A 23,829-nucleotide genomic window follows, 5' to 3' on the forward strand; every position below is an offset into this window, starting at 1 on the left:
CTGTCTTCGGTTATGGTTGCAACAGGCTTTTAAAAGGACAGTCACACATCCAAGCAGAATGCAAGCTATAAAGGAAGGCTCATAATATAGTACATCTAATACTAACACATAGCCACGGGCCTGGATGTTCTAAATGCAAAGAATCTAGATTATTTTTGATAGGAATCAAATTCCCCCGAAAGGAATACTGTTGCTGTTAGTGGATATAACATGTTAGAGTCTTGACACAGTTCTAAAAATGTTTTGATTCTGTAATGCAACAGCTTGGAAGCTGGACTAAGGCTTTCCTCTGAACAATATAGCTGTAAGTATGCATTGTCCAGTTTCCCAAGGTTTTTCTGAGAAAGCTCCTTAGAAAGTGCCTGGTAAACAAGCCTGAATGCCAGTTTCACAAGGAGATACCAACAGCAAAGCATTGAGAAATGTTTTAGCTGGTTAACTCTTGTAAACAGTGTAACATAAGGACGCTCTTTTCATGTTTTATGAAATTTTTTCCATAACATTAGGTTCAGAGGATTTCATCCTTAAGCAGAAGTTAAAGGTTTATAAGCGGCAGCAGACACTTCACATTACTATATTGCACCATTACACATGTGCCAATGCAAGTTTCATACTCCTAGACAGTGTTCACGAGAGAAAAGCTGTATACAACTGTGTGAGCCCCAATGAGCCAGCATGTACCCCTTTGACTGCTAATGTGCATAAATACAATGAGCTTAACAATGCCTTTGCACGGTAGCTGGAATGAAACGAAATTTCTCCCGAGGGTAAGGTCATCACACAACAGCTCTCATAGTGTATTAGATTCCCACTATTCATCAGTTTGCATCATTGCAAAGGGTTTACGTTACACCAAACACAATACCCTGCAATCCAGTGTCTACATAGAAAAATTGTATACAGTTCAGCAAATCACACAGCATGTTGCTGTCAAAAATATAGTGCCGCAAAATGCAACATAACTGCATAATACATGTGCTTCTCCGGGAAGGCTATTGTTTCCTCATCTGTTGCAAAAGCTGGAGTATGCTTTTGTCTGTAGGCATCACGACTTCTTAGAGCCCTGAATACTGTGTGCCAATGTTCGTGCTTTCTTGTGGTTCAACTCCGTTGTCACTGTTTCTTGCATTGTTTATGTGCCCGAGAAGTGCATCAAGAATGTGTTGGTAGGAAGTAAGATGCACAGTTGAACTGAAGCGTAGATATTTTACTATGTGCACATAATCAAGCATCCACAACCAACTCCAACCATTGTTTGCAAGTGGTGTTGCTGTTTGTAAATAAAGAAAAGCAATTAGCTATGACCTGTTTAATTTCTTGTACAATTTTCACAGACAGCGATGACAAAGGAGTACAGAATGAAAATTTCAACCAGAGAAAAAAAAAAACAACGCAACTTCACAATAATCCCTGGCGTTTCAGGTCTTCAAAAGTTTTCTTGTTGACCACATTTCCTTGTGTGTCTTCATATTCCTCCTACAAAAGAACACAAAAATACGAGAAAGAACATTGACCTATGTTAAAAAATAAAAGTGCATGTTTTACCTTCACTAGCTCAAAAAACAGGTCTTACCTCTGTGCTTGCCTGAAACCTTTCCTTGGACTTCTCCTCTTTCAGTTTGTTCCACACTGTAGAAAAGTTTCATGAATACAGACAAAACAGATCAGAACTTGCTGCCTGACAACTCATTAATACACAATGTTCACTTTTCACATGAGAGGGGTGAAAGTTTGCAACTTACAGGTAAGAGCGTCTTCAATCTGTGTGACATTTGCGAAGTGTGCAGTGTTTGGAATGCCCAAGCAACGCATTCCGTGAGCATGGCGCCATTCCTGAAAGCAGACATATGACACAGGCTTGCTAACAGCTGCAGGAGGTCACTTCACACAGTTGAGGATCATGGCTCACTTCAAAGAATCATTTTACTCCTGCAGTCAACTCTCAATGATTTGAGCTTGAAAGAGCCCAAACACTGGTTTGAATTATGTGAATTATGTGCCATTCGAGTTAATGAAAGCCTTTCTCACAAGAATGTTGACAAGATCAAAGTGCAAGTTTGAACAAAGTGGAGGTTCGAATTAAGCGGACGAATTTTAATCGGAGTACAATCGGAGTAAAATGCACACGTAAAGGTCAAGTGGAGAGATGAGATTAAGAAATTTGCAGAGATGGGGTGACTCAGGACAGGGTTAAGTGGACACAAATAGGCGAGGCCTTTGTCCTGCAGTAGGCTTAATTAACAAGGCCACTGCTGATGATGGCATAATGGTCATCCAAGTGGCATGTACAATAATAAGCAATAAGCATGGAAACACACTCTCTGTACAAAACTGTAAATTTTCTGGTTATTTCGCCACTAAATTTGAGAATGAGTTTTGGATATCACACAACAGGAGGAAATCCAGTTAGAAAACAGAAAAAAATGTGCTTGTCACACATATTCACTGAGTAATTGACAAATTATAATGCACAAAATTTGTCCCCTTTCTAACTGCTCACAACTGTACACCAGCTACAACGGGGCAGTGAAGGATGATCTGAAATTCAGGATGACGTCAACTCTTAAAGGGACGCAGAGGACAACTCAATGTTTCAGCAAAATTCGGTTCTACGGCTTTTTCTGACCATGCTGATGTTAGTTTGGCAGCAAAAGGCACACAGAAAAATGGATCTAAAATTGGCAAATTATTTTTTCCCACAACTCCATTCAAACTCATGATGTCAAGTCCGAAAAAGACTCCGTGATCACCGTTCAGAACAGAATAGCCATGCAGCTTAGGCTTGGGGATTTGCACACAAAAAATGTCTCGATGCACTGCAGTTTGCTTGGGAAGATGACCCATGGTGGCAATACCAGCATTTCAGTTTTCTGGACTTGTCCACTTTATAAAAACTCCGCTCTCATTGAAAGCAGCCACTATTTCATCAGGACGCAGTAAATTTGTCGATACAGGCCAATTTAAATTCACCCAATTACAATTAAACTCATGGACGCAACGCACTGTGCCAGGCGCTGCAGCTCAAGATGAAGGAAATGCTTTCTCAGGTAATGGTGGGTGATGCTGACAGGTGATCCACCACATGAATCCGCCATAGCTGTTATGTTACAGCAGGTAACCATAGCTTCAATATCGAACTACTAATACAGTGAAAGCTCGTTAATTCGACCCCCGTTAATTCGGAAAATCGGATAATTCTAGGCGCGCGCGAGGTCCCCACAATTATACATAGGAGTCTATGGGGCGAAACTCTCGTTAATTCGAACAAATTTTGCCGTGCGTCGGTTAATTCGACTTCACTCCGCAACCCGCCAAGAGCAAAAAGGTGTGCCGAGAGCAAAAAGAAAAAAAACACTGCCATGAGCGGCGCTACTGTACGGCTGATAGGCCATCCGTATGGTCATATTATCATTCATCCATCCATCCATCCATCCGCGGAAGCGAGCTGGCGTCTTTTTTTTGTGCTTTGTTGTGTCGCAGCAGTCGCTACGATCGCGGTTATTTACGGCGCCTTTTTTGGTAAATGCGCGCTTTGTCAGCGTGTTTACTGCGCTGCTTGTTGTTGCTATTTTGTTGCGACTGAGAGAAGGGTGAAAGGAAATTGCAAGGGATTGCCTACTGGCTCAGCCGAGCCACCACCGCTGCCACGTGCAGATAGAGGAGAGTTAAAAGATCAGAGGAAAGATAAAGAGAAAAGATAAGACGCGCGTCCCAGCAACAACGCTGTCCCCGCGGACGCTGGCTGAAAAAAGATAAGCGGGGAGCCGCGCTCGCTTCACCTCCTCCCCGCGCTGCTTTCGGGTGGGTAGCGCGCAGGGCCTGCGCGCCTCACCTTTGTGTCCTGTCAGCTGACCGAGGATGAAATAATTGAAGTGACAGGCGCTGACAACGACGACGATTTATGATTGAGCAGTTGTCCCAAATGCCGAAGTGCACGGTGAAAGAAGCCACAGAAGCCTTGTCTGTGCGGGAGGACTTCTGTGAACAAATCCCTGACGGCGCGTGTGCCGTGGAGCACCTGGCAGCTGTTAGAGCTATCGTAGTCGCTCAAATTCGCTCGAAAAAGCAGACGGTGATTACAGATTTCCTTGCCAAATAATGGTATACGTCCTGTTGCGGCAAACATTGTTTTTTGTTGTTCATTCGATAATTGGACATTCGGATAATTCGACCATTTTTCGCGGTCCCGTCAGTGTCGAATTAACGAGCTTTTACTGTATGGATATTACGCCTCCACAGCAGAGCAGGTTTGATATATACCACATAGATATATACCAGGGGTATATATCTATGAGACGGTTTGCTCTTCCGCGGTTCGCATCGCGCCAATAGCATGGAGGAGCGAACCACAGAGGAGTGAACCATCCCATGGATTTCCCCCAGGGCTTCCACTAGTAGCCAAGCTTATAATCTATGCTGAAGCAATGCTGCAGGAGTACACCTTAGGCTATGGGGCTAATTTTGTGTACAACAGACTCTGATGCACATAAAAACTTTGAAAACGTCCACGGCATTGACAACAATGGTAAAATAAGTGAACAAACTTAGCATCATGAAAGGTCTGAAAATTGCATGTCTATTCTGATGAAAAGACAATGAAGGGTCAGGACTCACCTCAAGCCAAACAACAGCTACACCAAATAAGAACTGAAACATCACAGGTTAAACTCGCATCTCTCAAGTTATGTAGTTCTCTACTTACAGCAAAGTGCCTCTGAAAAGCTTTCGGCCCTCGGTAGATGAAGTTGCCACATATTTCACATGTGTAGCTGATGTTCAGGCCGTGCAACTTATACAGCCAATATGGAATGGGCTGAGGAGGCAGAGAAAAAATGAAAGGATATTTCAGATTAGTATGCACAATCATTGATAAGTAGCAGCACCCTGGACAAAACAGCCAGAAAGAGAATGCTTTTGAAAGCGAATGTCATTCACTACCAACAGACTTCTGTTGTTAACTCCTGAGGCAGTCTTAAAGCATCCTAAGCCTCAAGCGATTGCAGGGAGATAATGCTCGGCAGTTTGAAGGTTCCTAATTTTCTGCAACGAAAAATTTTAAACTCCACAAATTGAGAACAAAGAATCTTCACTATTCCGCGAGTAACTTCATATGCATCAACACATGTAGCCTTTCACACCGAAGCGGCCAAGCACTTCGCCTCAATGGCCGGGGCCCAGCTTTTTTTCGTATCTCACAAGTCTGGTAGGCAAGCTTAATGTGGGTATCTCAAAGAACAATGAAAATGGAGAAAAACCCACCATCTCCGTAGTATGGTCCCAAACATAAAGTGAGCTGCTTTCTGACGCACATGATTAAAAAAAAAAACGTGTTATATTTGTACAAATATGGCGATGCTGCTTTTGTCAGGTGACAGTATTGTGACTCCTCCCACATAAGCGTGCAGGCGCATTGCTGCCACAATCGGAGCATTTAAAGAGCTAGGTTGCCTAAGCGGACAGGAGAGTAAGCATGACAGGAAATTAACAAAACTTCTTTGTTGCCAGGTTCCCTGTTTCAAGAGAATTCAGACAATTAAATGAACCACACTTCCAGCATTTTATCATTCCTACTGATGTCCACAACCATATTATCATAAAAAAAGAAGAAAGTGTGGCTCTAATGCACAATTATGCGAAAAATGCTAAAATTCCCAAGTTTTCGCGGAATCGCAGGAAGCTAGGGGCCTTCGGTATAAGCTTTCTATGCTGTGCAGATCAAGGCAACATGGGCAAAAAGCATGGAAAAACCACTTCATTAGGCCCTGCTTCCTAAAGTAGCCCTTCATCATGCTACTATAGCTGAAGCGTGCCTTTATCACATCATGCTCTTACTGCACAATAACTATTTTAAACATTCATTTTTTCTAAGGACTACAAATGCGTGAAATCAGCACACTAATAACCAAGTTTTAAGGCAATCACTGACATCCTTTCCTGCAAACCAGAGTATTCATTATTGGCTACTGTTTTATTCGTGTATCACCTTTTGATTTCCTCTTTTTGTGTGAACTTGTTCTCGCTGCTGGTCAGATGTCTTTTCATTTGTATTGTATTTTTGTTTTGACCATTGCTATTAGTGAAGACTCAATGCATGTTTTTGAGTCTCTTCTGCATTCACATGCAAAAATCCATTTTCGGGGTTACAATATGAATAAATAAAGTGCTCATGCATACTAGTCCTACAATCAAACCCCCGATAGTATATGGAATTCTTAGGGGATCAGAAAATAGTTCGATATAGCAATATACAGACAGACGCTGAAACCACACTCACAATCATGACATATTCATGGCTTACTGACCGGAACAGTCGTCACGAACCTCGGGCACGCAATGTGAAAGCACCTTATTTCACAGAAAAAAAAAATCGCTAGTTTTGGACTGCTTTCTGCTGTGAGTAATGAAGCTGAAAACACTAGTCTCAACTTTCTCGAGACTGTCCGGGTGCGACAGCCAGGTACCCTCCATTTCACCGCAACAACGCCGAATGTGGCTGAACGCTGACACCAGTTCACCGACTGTGCGTGGGCGAATATGTTTGGGAAACATAGTTGTCCATGTCGTCGCACTGAAACAGACAGTTGCAGCGTCCACTGCCGCTTGAATGGTGCCACCCACGGTACAGAGCAGATGAGGGGGGGGGGATGCTTTTACAGGCGCTTGCTTCAGCTCACATCATCCCGTGGGTTAGTGAGAGACAGTGCCACGTCGCACTGTCTCTCACTATTTGTGAGTGTAGTTCCCCATGAAAACTGACTTCTTGTTTCGCGCGGCACATGCGCTCGTTCGTGGCAAGAACTGTGGCCACGTCGCACTGTCTGGTATCATGACGCCAGGTGGTGCGGACATGACGAAAGCTTGACTGTGGCTCAGATACAGTCCAATATTATCTCTTGCAAACGAAACAAGGGGAGTGACGAATTTCGCGATTTCGAAAGCCAATTTCCGCAGAAAGGTTATTTTTTTGAAGTTCACGGATTTTTCTGACTGCTCGATTATTCAGACCACTTTCCAGGTCCTGCCAAGACTGAAAGATCGGTCGGCTACTGTCACAAGAAGTTCATTTGTTGATGGAACTATGTTAGTTGTAACAGAGTCAACAGAAGTATGTTGCTGAACGAACTCTCACCTTTCCATCCCAGCCAAGCGGCAAGTTTTTGGGGTTATAGATGACATCATTGTCTTCATCTTCAGATTCGCTCTCACTGATCTCATTGTCCGACTCCTCGCGCTCTCCAACAGTTCGGGCTTGCTTTCGCTGCACATTTTCTTTGGTGGACTGCCTCTGCTCCTGCACATTTGTGAAAGGTTGGGAAATATTGAAACCTTCAACTGCACAAAATCAAAGATACATAGCAGTCACAGCTCGCTGAGGACAAAGCATTCATACAAAACACTTAAGAAATGTTGGCATGTCTGCCAGGTCATTCAGTTCTTTCACTGCAAGATTTCTAAGCCAAACTGCATTTGCCGCACACCACAAAATTTGTTCTCACAATACTGATCAAGAGCAACTTTTATTTACTGGGATTGCAGCCAAGGATAAGTTCTAGAAAGAGTTCTGTCCATCAAGCGTTGCATCAACATTTACTCATAAGGGCAAGACCGCTTCGATGTGCAACGCCAGAACTTGGTGTTCTGTGGTGCACAAATTATTTCACTACTTCTCTGACAACCCTCAAGTTTCTTTTACATGCATACAACTCCAGAGGGTCTTCAAACATCTTTATTTTACTATTGCATTATATTTGCTGGACCTCACTATCTTAGTTGTGATGAATAGTTTTTCAAAATAACAAGGAAAACAATCGTAAAACATTAAAAGCCAGGAAATTGAAACCGGAACTGTGTTTCGATCAAACACCGCATACCATCACAAGACCTCTCTTGTGCACAATAGATGGCTACACTAGTGACCGTAAGTGATAGCTTTGATCACTATGCATCTGAAATGACCAAAAACAAACTTGAAATTTTTTCCTTCAGCAAACACAGAATGAATATCAGCGGGCCTCCAACTTGTGATGTCACACACACAAGTTGCCTGTAGAAATCACCCTGACTGAAGCCATGAAACGAAAAAATTTTTAAATTCACTTGCACTAACACAATACGTCATTGGGCTGTAATACTATTTGGCGCAACGGTTGAGAAGACTCAGGAGAATCTACCATGGAAGTTTCAGTAATATGTGTAGACATAAAAAAATCCCCAGAGTTTCTCTTTAAGCCATGACCTACAAGACAGGTCAGACAGGTCAGGTTCAGAAATAAGAAATAATGCTAGCAACTAGAAATTCAGTCAGGGGGACCTAACTGGACTGATGCCTCCTTCTAAAAACTAGTAATCTGATATTCAAAAAATGTCTCCTGTTTGGTAGGATGCCTTACAAGTGACATCATCCAGAAAGTTCTTGCTAGGTGCATAACAACAGCAGAGGGATCAACTTCCACAGTTCCACAGTTCCACTCAACTCAAACTTTCATTTTGCATTTATCCTCAACTTGTGCTGCCCAGCACAACACCACACCTGCTAATACCCGTGCCACACGGACAGATTTAATGCCATTAAGTGCTTACTGTCTTAAGTTGTAATAGCATTCGTGCGGTGCCACACATAAATTTAATGGCATTAGCGTTACTGCCATTTGTGACCTACTGAGTTCGCCACAACTCATTCGCCCGGGCAATGTGTACTCTCGTTCCCATTCCACACGCAGAAAAGCATGCAGCTTTGTTAGTAACAACTTCCTAACCAGTAGAGAATGGTTAATTCTTAACTTTCATTCAGATGAGGCATGTATACCGAATTTTCGATGCGAAGAGCGCCATTTTAACCAGCCTTATTGACAGGCACTCTGGACTTATGTGCTGACATGCGAGTTTATGGCTACTTTTTCAACTTGTAAAGCAGGAACAGCCGTATTTTCTGGAAAATCGTTTTTACATTACATTTGAACAACATTCCCGATATATTGAGCTCATTAGGAATGTTTATATTCAGACGAAACTTCTGACTACCTTGCAAGCGTTATCGTCATCGCCGCTTCCGATAATGGCATTAAATGTGGACGTGTAGCACCAACTCCGAAAATAATGGCATTAACAAACTTAAGGCCTAAAGCATTTACTGCCATTTCGTGTGAGCGTGTGGCACGGGTATAAGTCTACATCCTCCCATTACGGCCCATGCAACCAACGCTGCTCTAGCTGTTGCCTCGATGTGTGGCACCAGTGGTTCCACACCCAGGCTCTAACATCATACAGGCAGTTGCTCTATGACAGCCCAAATCTGGAGGGAAAGCCGCCTTAAGAAACAGGAGAGATCTCAGTTTGTGCTCCATGCACAGAGAATTATGCAACTTGGCAAAGACAGTCATGCCAATATGCTCTATCTGCTGAATTGTCCATTTGCATTGCTGGAGGGGTGAATCCCAAACCATTTTTAAAAGCACCGCCCAAAAACAAAAAATTAGGGGAACACTTAAAGGTGCACTGAAGAGGAATCCGAACTCGTCTTTTTGCCGCGGGAACTCGATCTACACATTCTGAGCATTCTTATAAACTTCGATTTATTGCCCTGTGTGGCTGATTTTTCTAATTAAATCGAATTAACGTCCGGCTCCCGCCTTTTTTCTTTAATTCTCCCTTGTACGGTGGGCGGAGTCAACCAACGCGTGGAGTGCCTTGCAGCCAGCTCCATGGAGGCTTTGCTTTCGCTTTATTTTGTTTTTTAGGTTTCCGTGAACAAATAGTTTCATTCGCAGATAATATAGCCGCAAAATAAGCCCGCAGAAATAAAAATACGCACGGACTATTTGCTTCTACGGACTACTACGTATTACTCCGCCGATGGCAGAGCGGCAAGCCGCCGCGGGACTGGCTGAAAGGCACTCCACGCGTTGGTCGACTCCGCCCACTGTACGAGAGAGAATTAAAAAAAAAAAGGCGGGAGCCGGACGTTAATTCGATTTAATTAGGAAAATCAGCCACACAGGGCAATAAATCGAAGTTTCTAAGAATGCTCGGAACGTGCAGATTGAGTTCCCGCAGCAAAAATACGAGTTCAGATTCCTCTTCAGTGCACCTTTAAGCTCCACCAGGTAAGGATATGACATGACCGCATTAATGGCTCCCTTCAGTGGTTTATTGTCTCAACATTCCTGCATGAGGCCTCTTCACAGCTCTCCCTCTTCTCGCACGAAGAGGGTGAAACTGAATGGCTTACACAGCCAACAACAACAGACTTCACCACCTCCAGAGTTCAAGTTGCGAGAAGCGCGGATGGCATGCAGATGAAGATGAAGATGTTTCTTGACATGCTGACACCACCCGGATGACGCTGGGTTTTCCGTTCAATTGGAGCCTTAACGCTGTTGCATAAATAAACCCACCTGTTTCCTTTATGCTGGTCATGCAAGGTTTGCCAGGCGTGCTCTATCCTGATGATGTCATCACCGACATAGGCATGCACGCCTAGCAAACCTTGCAATATGGTCTCTGTGCGGCTCTGAAATAATGCCAGTGCCAACGAAGCCCCAAATGGTAGTCAAGTGAAACACCAATGTTCTCCGCTCTTCTCCTGCGTCAGCCTTCATTCCACAATCAAGGGCTAGAAACATCTTGAAACATCTTGGCCATGCCCGTCACCAAGAATTTTCAGCTACACAGGCTTCAGTGACGGCGCTGCACAACTCACCGAGAGGATCTCCGCAAAGCGGTACAGCTGTGCCTCAAGGGTGGCAATCTCCTTCTGCTTCTCAGTGTCCCTGTTGCGGCCCGGCTTGGACTTGGCGAAGAGGGAAGGGTCCAGCTCACTGATCTGCTTGCCCTTGGAGTTGAAGAGGCGCTGGGCACGCTCCTCCAATGTGCTGTCAGAGGAAAAAAACAGTGACAGCACTTAGTTACTCCAGTGCAATCCCATTAAACTAAACCTGAAGGCCTTGATTCGAAATGACCAGCGCGAAAACAGTGCAATTTTGACTGAAGGCCTTTTCAGAGCCTTGGTAATGAAAACTGCTGGGGGACGTTGTACATGTGTGCTTCAGGATGCCCGAACAATGATAGACAACAACACAAAAGTAAATGAAGTGGCAAGCCTGCATAGTATTGAATTCATTAAAACCAGTCACGCCTATCCAAGAGCTGCAGGTTACAAATTTTTATAAACCCGCAGGCGGAAGGTGCAGGGTTTAATCTCCAGTGCTATCGGGTACCCACCAGTTTTCCAATGGGTGCAAGCTGTACCCTAACCCCGTGCTCATATCCTCAGAGGTGAAATGCTTTGGAAAAATGAGCCCACCTTGCACAGACTTCCACTGCCCATTTAAAATCAAATCATCGTAATCAAATGCTTCAAACATTTCCACTGAAGACAAGCAGACTTGGGTCACGATGACTAGCGGCTACACAGAAGCTTGCAGCGAAAAAATCCATGCCAGAGAGTTTTATCTGGTCAAAAAGAAAACAAAGAGAAAAGAAAAAGCAGAAAAAAAAATTTTGCTCACCCTCCACATTTGAGGCCCAGAGCCATTAGTGCAGACTTCAGCCGGTCCAAGCCAAGGGAAGCCAACTCCTGCATTTTCAATAAAATGGAATCGTATCAAAGCCATTTAGCACACCTCCTCCGCTTAGTTCAAGTCAAGTATGAAAAGCATGTATCCTCTGCTACATTTCGCAAACTATGTACTTTCCAGTCAGGCAAATTTAATGGCAGATTTCGATTTTCTTTTACTGCAATACTAAAAAAAAATGGCTGAGGCTTAGCTAAGGTTAAGCCTGGTCAGATGCGAAGCATATTGATGGCTAGGCTTGGTAATACATGGCTTTCCTTGGTTGAATACTTGGTCATTTTAATACAACCACTAGAAGCCTTCGTCGTGGGGGAAGACAACGGCATGGCTACAGCGGAACGCCGACTAACCCCGAGACGCGCGTTGGGTGAGCGCCTGGATTGCCACGGAAGCCGCGACTGCCTGCCCGGTGGAGCGAGCGTTTCACCTACACCGAGTGTGAACGCACGTTCGAAATGCGCGGGAATGCCGCTCGAGGACATTCCGGCGTCTGTGCGATGGCATCGTTCTCCCTCTCCCAGCGCGTGACGGCGATCTGTCGTGACGTCATCGTGTCACGTGGTTGGTCGCGTACAGCTCCGAGCGACGGCGCGAGGTGGGGGACCTGTTTCTCATCGTGTCACGTGGTGTGACGTCATCGTGTCACGTGGTTGGACACGTACAGCCACGGTGACGGCGTGGGGCATAGCTCTAGCAATATGCTTCGCGTAAAAAGAGGAGCCTCTTTGCTATTACAATATAGGGGCCACTTGCCTCCCAAGAGGAGAACGCTGAGAGATCCAAGTGGGCTCCAGCATGGGCCAATGCACTGCCTGCCTCTTTCTGAAAAGAAAACAAAAAGCAAGCAATGGTGGTGCAGGCACTCACAACACTTTAGCGAATAACTGCTGAAAACCAGTTACATAAAGCAGAAATGTCCAGTCAGCCATAAAATTTTCAAAAATGGGTGCAATAAATCAGAAAGAATTCTTGTTTCATGCATGTTTCCTGCAAGTCCTGATTTTGATGCAAACAAGCTCCAACAGAGTTGAGACATTTCTGCACAAACCTGCCATCCCGGAAATGTTCCTGCTTCCCACTGTTTCTCAAAGTCATTCATGACATTTTCCATCTCCTGCAAAACAGTAAAAAATCCCATGTAGAAAATTCCAGGCAATTCTTTCATTAAAGTTTATTGTCTAGAAGACAACTTCAACTCAAAGAAACACGATAAATAAACGTACTTGGTTGATGTCTAGGAGTGGCTTCACTCTCAAAGTGTAGTCCTGGAGATAGTCCAGTAGACAATCAAGGTACCTGGAATAGCAGGGGTGCTCAATTAAGGTGAAATACAGGCCAGTAAGTAGCTCACATTAGAAAGGACACTCACTTTTTGTACTCGGAGTTCTTTTTGTCCTTAGGGATATCGAACAGTTGATCAAATGAAGCCAGATATGAAAGGTAGTCGACTCTCTGCAAGTCAAAGCACAAAGTGCAACACAATTATGTGTCAGAGCAGCTCACCACATAATTTCAAATCCAAGCCCAGTGTGCCCAAGAGAATCAGGAAAAGTTGAGTAACACTCTAATGACACCTTAATATATTTGCGAGAACAGCTACGTAATACATTATACAGCTCTTTAAAAGATTGAGATTGTTAGCTTCAAGGAGTTGAGATACCAAATCCTTCATTATGCGTTTTTTCTTTTAAATGGTACATGAGACATTGGTATACATAGATCACCATGTGGGACTCCCTTGCATCTGCTAAATAATTTATACAACGCTGGTTCAATAAGTAAGGCAAGATGTGCTCTCACATGTGTATAGATACCACGTGCGAATTATTTCATTTCCATGTCTTGATGGAAGAGACAACTAAGGCTTTCAAACACCGCCGGTAGATGGACAAAGCTGTGCTGCTGAACTTTGAAATAAAGTTACAAGATGGAGACATTGACAAATACATGGTCGGCAATTGAATTGCGAAGTGCAATAAGGTTCTTACATTTAAAAAAGAAAGTGTTCCCAGCTGCAATTCACCACCAACTAGTGAAAATTTACGGAGCAAGTGTAATGTCACGCAAACAGGTGTGGTTTTGGTGCCGGGAATTTGATAAAGGCAGAACAGATGTGCGAGACGAACAAAGGTCAGGGTGGCTAAGCACGTCCACCTCTAATCACAACTTGTGCTGTGTCAAACGGCTGATTCGAGCTGATTGTCACATTCATCTGAGACAGACTGCACATGAACTCGTCACCAATGACAGTGTAGCAAACATAGTGCCCGACACATTGGGCTACCGGAAGACATGTTCTCGCTGGGTGCCGCAGCAACTCTCAGATGATGATAAAGCCAGGCGAATGAGGTTGTCTCTCCAGCACTTAATGCGATATCAGGCAGAGGGTGTTCTATTCCAGCACCGTATTGTAACAGAGGATGAAACATGGGTGCATCATGTGGGATCCGAGACGAAGAAAGCATCAATGTTATAGAGACATCCCTTGTCTCTTCCTATAAGAAGTTCAGAACAACGATATCTGCAAAGAATGTTATGGCCACAGCCTTTTGGGAAACACAGAATTTGCTGATGGTTAATTTTCCCACCCATGGAGAGACCGTGAATGCTGCAGTCATTGTGCCATTCTGGAACGGTTGGAGAAGGAAATTCGGAGGAAATGACATATTGTTTTAGAAAGGTGTCATGTTGTTGCTCAACAACGCAAAACTGCATGTGGCCTTGGGTACAAGTAATTTAGTGCAGTGTTTTTAATAGACTGCAATGAAACACCCTCCTTACAGCCTGGATCCCGCACCAAGCGATTTTCATCTCTTCGGATCGTTAAGCACCTGGCCGGTAGCCGCTTCAAAGCCGATGACGAAGTCAGAAGGTGTTGTTAAGTGGCTCCTAGACTTTACCCTGATTTCTTTTGTGCCGGTTTCATAAGACTGGTTTACCAATGAAACAAATGCTTTGACAACCACGGAGGCTACATAAAAAAGTAATATGTACCACTACCTTAGTAACTTTATGGATCTCTTTCATTTCTGAAATAAAACTTTTCTTGCAGAGGACTTGTTACATTACTTCTCAACCACCCTTGTAATTCAATTTCTCCTCTCATTCAACCACTCAAACTTCAACCATTCAATGTATTGCAAGCATGAAATGAAATGTGGCTGAAATCTAGTTTCACTTAAGGTTTTAACAGCTGAAAGGTGACTATGACATTACAGAGAAATTAAGACAACATTGAGGTCACGTGAGCCAAGCAATAACTGCAATGAAATTGTTTCGTTGTCGTTCTAAACCCAACCAAGAGCCAGCATGGCAAGAAACGAACAAACACATTATTAGATCACAATTCTGTATGCTCACATGAATTCAACATTGTCTCAACTCGTCTGTGATGTTATAGCCCTCATTCGGCTGTTGAAACCAAAGCAATACGAGAGAAAAAACTGCATTATGAATTTATCGGTGGACTTAGGCAAATTCCACATGGTGATCCGTGTTTACAGATGTATTATGCATCATTTCAAACAAAAAACAAAGAACAAAAATATGGTGTCCCTAGTACTTTAAATGTTTATTCTTGCAGTCTCGCAACTCGTCACCAGACCACCAGATTTATGATGAACCTAATTAATCAGCAACTCAAGGGAGAATGAAACTTGGAGGCCCACTATGCAACTACATCTTCATCTGTTAAGATGCATGTTATGCAGGTTCTTGTATATGAATTTCGCATCTATATGTGGACACTTATCTCATGTACATTACAATCAAAACTACCTACCTCAATGCCTTTGAGGTTTATGTATTTTTCATAGCATTCATGTAGGTCAAGGTATTTGCCATAACCTTCTTCATCAGAGAAGTCCACCAGATCTGGAAGAAATAAATGACAGTGACTTGTCAATGATCACGTCCCAGTTATTACTACTACAAAGAGCATGCAATTTCATTATAGCTTGATTACTAATCTTTATTTCCACAAAAGCGGTTCCTTCCCTCAACTGCGTTTATACTAAGCGAGTCAGGTAAGATCGCAAAACTAGGTTTTCTGCTGCTGTTCAATACTGGTAAGATAAGCATCTTTGGAGACTAAATGCTCGTTTGCCCCACATTCCAACAAATGAAGAGAGGCAGGATCGTGAAGGTCAGTGACATCAAAGCCACAAAAACGACTACAGATGCTTACCAATGTGAAATAAGCTCAACAAGTACTGCATGAGGCAATGTCACATGCTTCAAGCGATTTAAGAGTAAACACAATCACTATTTTAAACGTTCACTCCATATTTAGGCGCCTTGTAGTCCACAACGGCAACAAAACCTGCAGTACGTCTGCAGTACGATCTTTCGATAACAGCAAGGTGGAAACAACTGCAACGAAAAAAATCCTACTCATCATCTCCTCTGAAGGGTTCTCCCTGGCCTTGTTCAGCTCATCGAACTCCACAGACATCGGAACTTGTATCTGAAAGATTGAAAATGCGTTAGCGCGCTGCTTCAAGCGCGTCCGAGACGGTAACCAACCTCGTTTGGATGCTTCCTGTGGAATTCCTTAATGGCCCTCAGCCTCGAGTAAAATTCAGCGAACTCGTTCGGTCCCGAAAGGGCTGCGATTTCTTCCTTACGCAGTCTGTACAAAGACAAGAGAAGGCAGCAGATTAAGCTCGTCACGAAAGCGCGCAGTTATAAAAGCACTAGCTGTAGCGTAAGCTTACCCATCCCTATCTTCGTAAAGCTCTTTCAGTGTTGAAGTGCATTCCATATACCTCTGAAAGAGAGCAGTAGTCGAAAGTCAACATGCATAATTAGAGTAATGCACATTTGCAGCACTCACGTCAAGCAGGATCTTTAGACGATGATCCGAGTTGATCTGTTCCCTATTCTGAAACAAAATAAGGCTTCGTTGGAGTGAAAAATTGAAGCAAGGTGATTAAAAAGAAAACTGTGAAGCTGATTAGCTGTCATCGCCTCGGAAAAATATGAATACAAAAGCACCGTGACGCCAAGCGAAAGATACCGAATGCACAAAAGCGGACGATGTTTTGTAACACAGCCGAAATTCACTCACTGTGGACTTCTTGTGCAGCATCTCTTTTGTCTGGGCGTCGATGAGACGCTCTCTTTCTTCATGGTAACGGCGCTGTTGCTCTAAAATCGTCTCCATGCTACGAACAATACGAACGTTTATACACGACGTACCATTGACGCACGCACGCAAAACGCGCAGAAAAACCGGCTGCCCAATGTTTTTGGTTCTGGAGCGTTGTTAGTCTAATTTTCGCCATAGCTCAAGCCAGTCTCTCCAATGCACAAGCTAATGCAAATAATCAAAATTAAGGCCAATCTTTCTGTTTATATTTATTTTTATTGTTTTATTTAATATTTTGTTTATATTTTTGTCATAAAAACTGTTCGAACTGTTCCTGACTTGGACTTCAGAGAATCCCCTAGTGGAGATCAGTGGAATATCCATCTGCGTGCCAGCCACAGTTTCTACCGCAGCCGCAGTACTATCTTGTTTGCATGGAGGATGCTTGTTTGTGTGCGTATTCAACGTTGTTAGCGTTGCTTACAACTACCGCTTCCATAAGATGTAAGAATGTGCACTAGAAGTTCGTGAAACGTAGTTCATCATGAGTGACTTCGAATCAATACATCGCCTGGAAGGCATTGAAGAGGAAGTAGGAGGTCTAATAAAAAAGAAGTCCGTTCATGAATTCAAGGCACCTGTCCAGAGAAAGTCAGTGCTTGGTCTCGACGTTCTTGCCGCTGCCAAGAGGAAACAAAAAAGCGAACAAGAGGACAGTAAGAAACTACGCAAGGAAGGGGACCGCACTGATGAGTTGGACCGCGAAAGCTCTGAGTCACACGCTAGACAGTATCGGAAACCTCGCATAGAGACTCCGACACATACCGGTGGAGTGGACGCAAAGTACGCCGAGCGCATTCGCGATCACCGGGAGCACCATAGTCGTGGCGTTTACGCTTCCTCGAAGGACGCTAGAAAGCCGCCTCAGTCACCATCCTCTCGTGACCGTGATCGCGATCGCAACAGGGATCGACGCGACGACAGGTACGACTCTGGCCGCTCATCATCGCACCGTTCTCGGAGAGAATGGAGCGAGACTCCGTCGCGATTCAAGGACCCACCTACACCAAATATTCGACCAAAGGACACTCCGTCTCGTTCAAACTGGGAAGAAGACGAGGACACGCCGTCTCGGCGCTCATCCTGGGACGTGCCTACGCCGTCGCCGCGGGACAGTTCCGACAGGCGAGGCACGGACCGACGCAGCCGCCGTCCTACAGACACGCCGCGTGTCACACCGGCGCACAAATACAATTCTTGGGCTGCCGACAGACGTAAGACGTACGCCACCCCTGGTAGCAAACACTCCAAGGACGAGAAGATTCCGTGGGGAGACGATAATGACCAGAAGAAAGAATGGGAGGTCGAGCAGCAGAGGCTGGACCGTGAATGGTATAGCCTGGATGAAGGCTATGACGACGCACACAACCCATTCGCAAGCATACCGGAAGAGTACACAAAGAAGAAGGAAGCAGCGCTGGAACAGAAGAAAATCAAGAAGGTGTCAGCTCAGCAGAGGCAGATCAACAAGGATAACGAGAAATGGGAGACTAATCGAATGCTGACTAGTGGTGTCGTGCTGAGGGTTGATGTAGATGAGGACTTTGATGAGAATAACGAGGCAAGGGTCCACGTCCTTGTTCACAACATTGTGCCCCCATTTCTCGATGGCCGTATCGTGTTCACCAAGCAGCCTGAACCGGTGCTTCCTGTGAAGGACCCAACGTCCGACATGGCCATTGTTTCTCGAAAGGGCAGTGCTGTTGTTCGCTTTTACAGGGAGCAGAAGGAGCGCAGGAAAGCTCAGAAGAAGGAGTGGGAGCTAGCAGGCACAAAACTGGGCAACATTTTGGGAGTGAAACAGAAAGAGGATGAGCGCGACGATAATGACGATGCTGATTACAAGACTGAGCAGCGCTTTGCTGATCACATCAAGGATGCCGACAGCCAGGGAACTAGTGAATTTTCTAGGAAAAAGACACTGCTGCAACAGAGGCAGTATCTGCCAGTGTTTGCAGCACGGCAGGAGCTCTTACGTATCATCAGGGAGAACAGCATTGTCATCATTGTTGGTGAGACAGGCTCTGGAAAAACTACACAGCTGACCCAGTACCTGCATGAGGATGGCTACACCAAATATGGCATGATTGGCTGCACACAGCCTCGAAGAGTGGCAGCGATGTCGGTGGCAAAGCGTGTGTCAGATGAGATGGGGTGCAAACTGGGGGAAGAAGTTGGTTATGCTATCCGGTTTGAAGACTGCACATGTGAAAAAACGTTGATTAAATACATGACTGATGGTATCCTATTGAGAGAGTCCTTGAGGGAGCCCGACCTGGACCAATACAGTGCTGTGATCATGGATGAAGCCCACGAGAGGTCTCTTAGCACTGAGGTGCTGTTTGGTCTGCTTCGTGAGGTAGTGGCACGAAGACAAGACTTGAAACTGATTGTCACCTCTGCAACCATGGATGCTACAAAATTTGCTTCTTTTTTTGGAAGCGTCCCTGTGTTTACCATTCCCGGCCGGACATTTCCTGTCGAGCTCTTCTTCAGCAAGAACCCTGTTGAGGACTATGTGGATGCTGCCGTCAAGCAAACTCTCCAGATTCATTTGCAGCCCAACATCGGAGATATTCTGGTTTTCATGCCTGGTCAAGAAGATATTGAAGTGACTTGTGAGCTCATCGCTGAAAGACTGGGTGAAATCGACAATGCACCTCCATTGGCCATTTTACCCATTTACTCCCAGTTGCCGAGTGACCTTCAGGCTAAGATTTTTCAGAAAGCTCCAGATGGAGTGCGGAAGTGTGTGGTGGCTACTAACATTGCAGAGACTTCTCTCACTGTTGATGGAATCAGCTTTGTTGTTGACAGTGGCTATTGCAAACTAAAGGTGTACAACCCTCGCATTGGTATGGACGCGCTTCAGATATATCCCGTCAGCCAAGCAAATGCAAACCAAAGGTCCGGACGAGCTGGCCGAACAGGGCCTGGAACGTGTTTCAGGTTGTACACAGATCACCAGTACAAAAATGAGCTGCTTAAAACTACTGTACCGGAGATCCAGAGGACGAATCTCGCTAACGTTGTCCTTCTACTCAAGTCTCTAGGTGTCCAGGACTTGCTCCAGTTCCATTTCATGGACCCTCCGCCTCAAGACAACATATTAAACTCTATGTACCAGCTTTGGATTCTTGGCGCTTTGGATAACGTGGGAACTTTGACACCACTAGGACGGCACATGGTTGAATTTCCCCTTGACCCTCCCCTGTCTAAAATGGTGATTGTATCCTGTGATATGGGCTGCAGTGACGAGATCCTCACCATTGTTTCCATGCTGTCTGTGCCCAGCATCTTCTACCGGCCCAAGGGCCGGGAAGAAGACAGCGACGCTGCGCGAGAGAAGTTCCAGGTGCCGGAGAGTGACCACTTAACCTACCTTAATGTGTTTCTCCAGTGGAAGCTCAACCACTACTCTTCAGCTTGGTGCAACGAGCACTTCATCCATGTCAAGTCAATGCGTAAAGTGCGTGAAGTGCGGCAGCAACTCAAGGACATCATGGCTCAGCAGAAGATGAAGCTTGTCTCGTGTGGCACTGAATGGGACGTCATCCGCAAGTGCATCTGCTCTGCTTTTTTCCTGCAGGCAGCACGACTGAAAGGAATTGGGGAGTACATAAATTGCCGCACAGGGATGCCATGCCACCTCCACCCCACCAGTGCTCTCTTTGGCATGGGCTACACACCAGACTATGTCGTCTACCATGAGCTCATCATGACCACAAAGGAGTACATGCAGTGTGTCACTGCTGTGGATGGTCACTGGCTGGCTGAGCTGGGCCCCATGTTTTACAGCGTCCGCGAGTCTGGCCGGTCTCGGCACAGGGTGCAGAGAGACCACCAGTCGCAAATGGAACAGGAGATGTCCTTGGCCGAACAGCAGCTTAGGCGCAGGAAGGATGAACACGAGGAGAAACAGGCGGCAGCCTCTATGCGGGTGGCACGCATTGTCACACCCGGCTACCAGCCAGAGGGTGCCCCAGCCACTCCGAGACGGACACCTGCCAGGTTTGGGCTCTGAGTTGCCCGCTGATCACAGATGTGTCACCAAGATTGTTGTTGTCATGGTGCGGTTGTGTGCATGCTGTGTCCAACATTGATGCAATCATGTACCAACATTCACTGTCTGCGGAACTTAATTGGCCCATCCGCAGAGCTCCCAAGTGACAAGCATGGCGTTTAATGAGCACAGCATTTGACGAATGGCTTATCAGCAATTTAGATTAATCTTTGATGCTTAGCCCACAGTGAACCTGTGCCATAATAGTGTAGTTTGCTTTGTAATGTTGTCACTGTAAATGTAATCAAAAAGAAACACACCATATTTGTGTATATGAAATGTCAATTTTGATCTGTATATATTTCGTGATGGTGAAACCACCTATTAACTACTCTGACCTCGTGCAGATAAGATGTAACACTGATGTCATGCTGCAAAGCATGAAATAAAAGCAAGAAGTTGGTTTCAAATACATGTGCATTTATTGTAATCTTTATTAATAGCTTTGCTACAACATAATACCACACCACAGAGCTGCACATATCGAGTTTCTTTGCTGGCCTGTTTGCATATGTCACGCAAAAATGTAAATGAATTGGAAGCTATGTGAATCTAATGTTTACCCTCAATCTAAGAACAGGTCAGTAACACTGCATCAATGAGGAAGTTTGACAGGTCTAAGCAAAGACACGCAAAGCCAAGAATCCAGCTCTCACAGTGTACAGTGATAACTTGTTTACAATTGGATTAAATGTGCTGTGCCACAAAGCTAAGCATATTTACAAAGATTCAAGTGCCTAATTACCTTTGATCCCATCATCACACTCGCACAAACATTCACTGTTGTGTCATCGAATCGCTCTAATATGGAATGCGACCTTTGCTCTCTTGTGCAATGACATCACATGGTTCATGCTCATATGCTCGTAATACTCCCATGTGAGGAACTGTCACCTTTCTCGCACTTTACACCTCTGCAGAGTCAAAAAGGTGCACACGTAATGATCACATGGAATGCAGCCCACTCATCAAGGCTGTTCAGATATGCCTGCAAACAAAGAGAAGTGTGTGCATTCCAACCCCATTGCGAAGGCACAACACACATGGGTTTTTTGTCTTGCTATCACAAATAGAGCTGGCACATACGAAAATAATGCGAGTCTCCTTGTTTTCTCAGTGTATGGAGGTTACATTAAAATTACAAGCAGTACTCAGCCACATAGCATCTTTGTTTTCTCAACTTGCAAAACTGCTGAAAAAACAACAGCAAGCACGGATGCATGAATAATATATCTTTGGTGCTACGAAACAGTCATGCCAGCAAACAGTTTGAGAGAACAACAGGCACTTTAGTAAGTACGGCAGAAGCTTTTTTTTTTCTTTCTTCTTTCAATAGTGACTACACAGTTAAGTCATCACGGTCGCGTCAGCCGCGCGTGGTACATTGTTTGAAAAAGTGGCAGCACTTGAAAACACCATGGATACACACAACAGAGCATAGCATGACTGACAACACACTCAACCGCATTTAAAAAAGAAAACATGATATATTTCTGCCCACCTGTACAAAACAGTGCGTGTAACATGATGACCCCACAAACACCGCTGCCCTGGTCACTTTGCAGTCACATTTACAATACCGCAGCTCCTAATCCTCGGCTTTGCTTCTGCAAATGTACACCTCTGCCTTTTTGCCTTCATGAGACTAGATATTACGGGGCACTTGGACACACACACACACGCAGTCTTCAGAAATAGGACCGAGTATACTAAAAATACGCTGGAATGTTTCTGCCTTGCATTTGTACACCGATTACATGAATGGTGTGTGTTGGAATTAATGGTGTGCAAGAGCTGTTTGCGGCTGCCCTCACTCCCCGAAGCTCCAGCGGTGTCTTGGCCTTTGTTGCTGTGGTCGTCGACTCGAAGCAGATGGCACGGCCGACGGAGGCCCCTTCACGACACCATCTCGCCTTTGGTCAGGTGGATGGTTTCAAAGTGGTGTCCCTCTCCACTCTGGAAATCAGTAGTTTTAGCATACACTGAGCACCGAAAAACAAACCTTCGATGTTAAGCGTAGCATTGCACATACATTTACACCCGACATGCTTACAGTGGGGAGTACGGTTTTATGTACTAAAATATTTCCTGCAGGTCAAGTGTAGCAGTGTCCTGTACAGATTAATCTGAACATTTATTTTTATTGCTACGCACTTCAAGTTCAGATTCATATGTTTTAGTTAATAGTCAGGTTACACATACGTGCCAGCTCATGAAAAAAACACTTCAGAAGCCTGTTGCTCATACCAAGCAGAAGCAGTCCTTAATTGCTGCTAGATATGGTTTCAAAGAAAATGCGACAACCTTCATAAACTCTGTGCAGTGCATATGGTGCGCAGACTTCCCTGCATTATGTTCATCATCATCATAAGCCTAACTATGTCCACTGCAGGACAGAGGCCTCTCTCATGGACCTCGAGTTGACCTTGTCCTGCATTCTTTTATTTTAAAGTATTGATAAGTGATCTAAAGTATTTCCACTGTCCATTTTCAAATAACTGTAGCTTCTAGAATATCAACACTGAAAAATTACTTTTGCAGATACGCACTTTGGAAATTTTCAAGAGCAAGCAAGCACATATGCTAATACTTGGCTTGATATGTGTATCATGCTCCTGTACACTGTGTCTTCAAGATTTACTTGACTTTGCTCAATGGCTCTCACACCTCAATGCAAGTGAGTATATAAGTGTAAACACAACATAGCTCCAAGCAAAGCTTGAAAAAACCTAACAGGAAGCAGTTACATCTTAGCAATATTTAACTAGATTTTATATTTACACTAATACTGCTGTGGCCACAGACATGCAGTGGAGACGAAAAAAACGATGATGCAGAGCAGCGAACCTCAAGCTAGGTATAAATAGGAGTCGAACCATCAAGGAAATGTGTTTCAGCCTCGAAGACGCCGCGCATTGTGCAGAACATGGAGTAGCATACATTTTCGAAAGCTTCCTTGTTACAAGCCTCACTGTGGTGAATAATGTACATGAGTTTGCAATCTGAACACAGCTGTAAGCTGGCATTTGTTTTTCGCAAAACTA

The 23,829-nt window shown here is 44.5% G+C and overlaps 3 protein-coding genes across 4 annotated transcripts in view; 1 reads left to right on the forward strand and 2 right to left on the reverse strand.

Moving 5' to 3' along the window:
- Positions 1-1,294: 1,294 nt before the first annotated feature.
- noi (splicing factor 3a subunit 3 noi) lies at positions 1,295-16,821 on the reverse strand. Its single transcript, XM_089570695.1, has 17 exons — positions 16,642-16,821; positions 16,408-16,455; positions 16,289-16,341; positions 16,098-16,203; positions 15,966-16,038; positions 15,355-15,446; positions 12,943-13,025; positions 12,797-12,869; positions 12,622-12,687; positions 12,327-12,395; positions 11,508-11,575; positions 10,700-10,871; positions 7,130-7,291; positions 4,703-4,813; positions 1,743-1,833; positions 1,574-1,629; positions 1,295-1,476 (listed from the first exon to the last, which is right to left on the reverse strand). Exons 1-17 carry the CDS (start codon positions 16,735-16,737, stop codon positions 1,399-1,401), a joined length of 1,497 nt encoding a protein of 498 aa, XP_089426821.1. The 5' UTR covers positions 16,738-16,821; the 3' UTR covers positions 1,295-1,398.
- Positions 16,822-17,083: 262 nt separating this feature from the next.
- Prp16 (ATP-dependent RNA helicase l(1)G0007) lies at positions 17,084-21,197 on the forward strand. The gene has a single exon (XM_089570696.1). It carries the CDS (start codon positions 17,207-17,209, stop codon positions 20,744-20,746), a length of 3,540 nt encoding a protein of 1,179 aa, XP_089426822.1. The 5' UTR covers positions 17,084-17,206; the 3' UTR covers positions 20,747-21,197.
- LOC149358582 (endosome/lysosome-associated apoptosis and autophagy regulator family member 2-like) overlaps positions 21,185-23,829 on the reverse strand; it is a 71,901-nt gene continuing 69,256 nt past the window's right edge. For both annotated transcript variants that reach the window (XM_089570698.1, XM_089570697.1), the window contains exon 19: positions 21,185-22,741. In XM_089570698.1, the coding sequence (XP_089426824.1) occupies positions 22,719-22,741 (23 nt within the window). In that variant the 3' untranslated portion in view covers positions 21,185-22,718. The remainder of the gene's footprint in view (positions 22,742-23,829) is intronic.

Source organism: Amblyomma mixtum, chromosome 2, assembly GCF_055824585.1.
Source record: "Amblyomma mixtum isolate Tamu chromosome 2, ASM5582458v1, whole genome shotgun sequence".
Lineage (NCBI taxonomy): Eukaryota > Metazoa > Arthropoda > Arachnida > Ixodida > Ixodidae > Amblyomma > Amblyomma mixtum.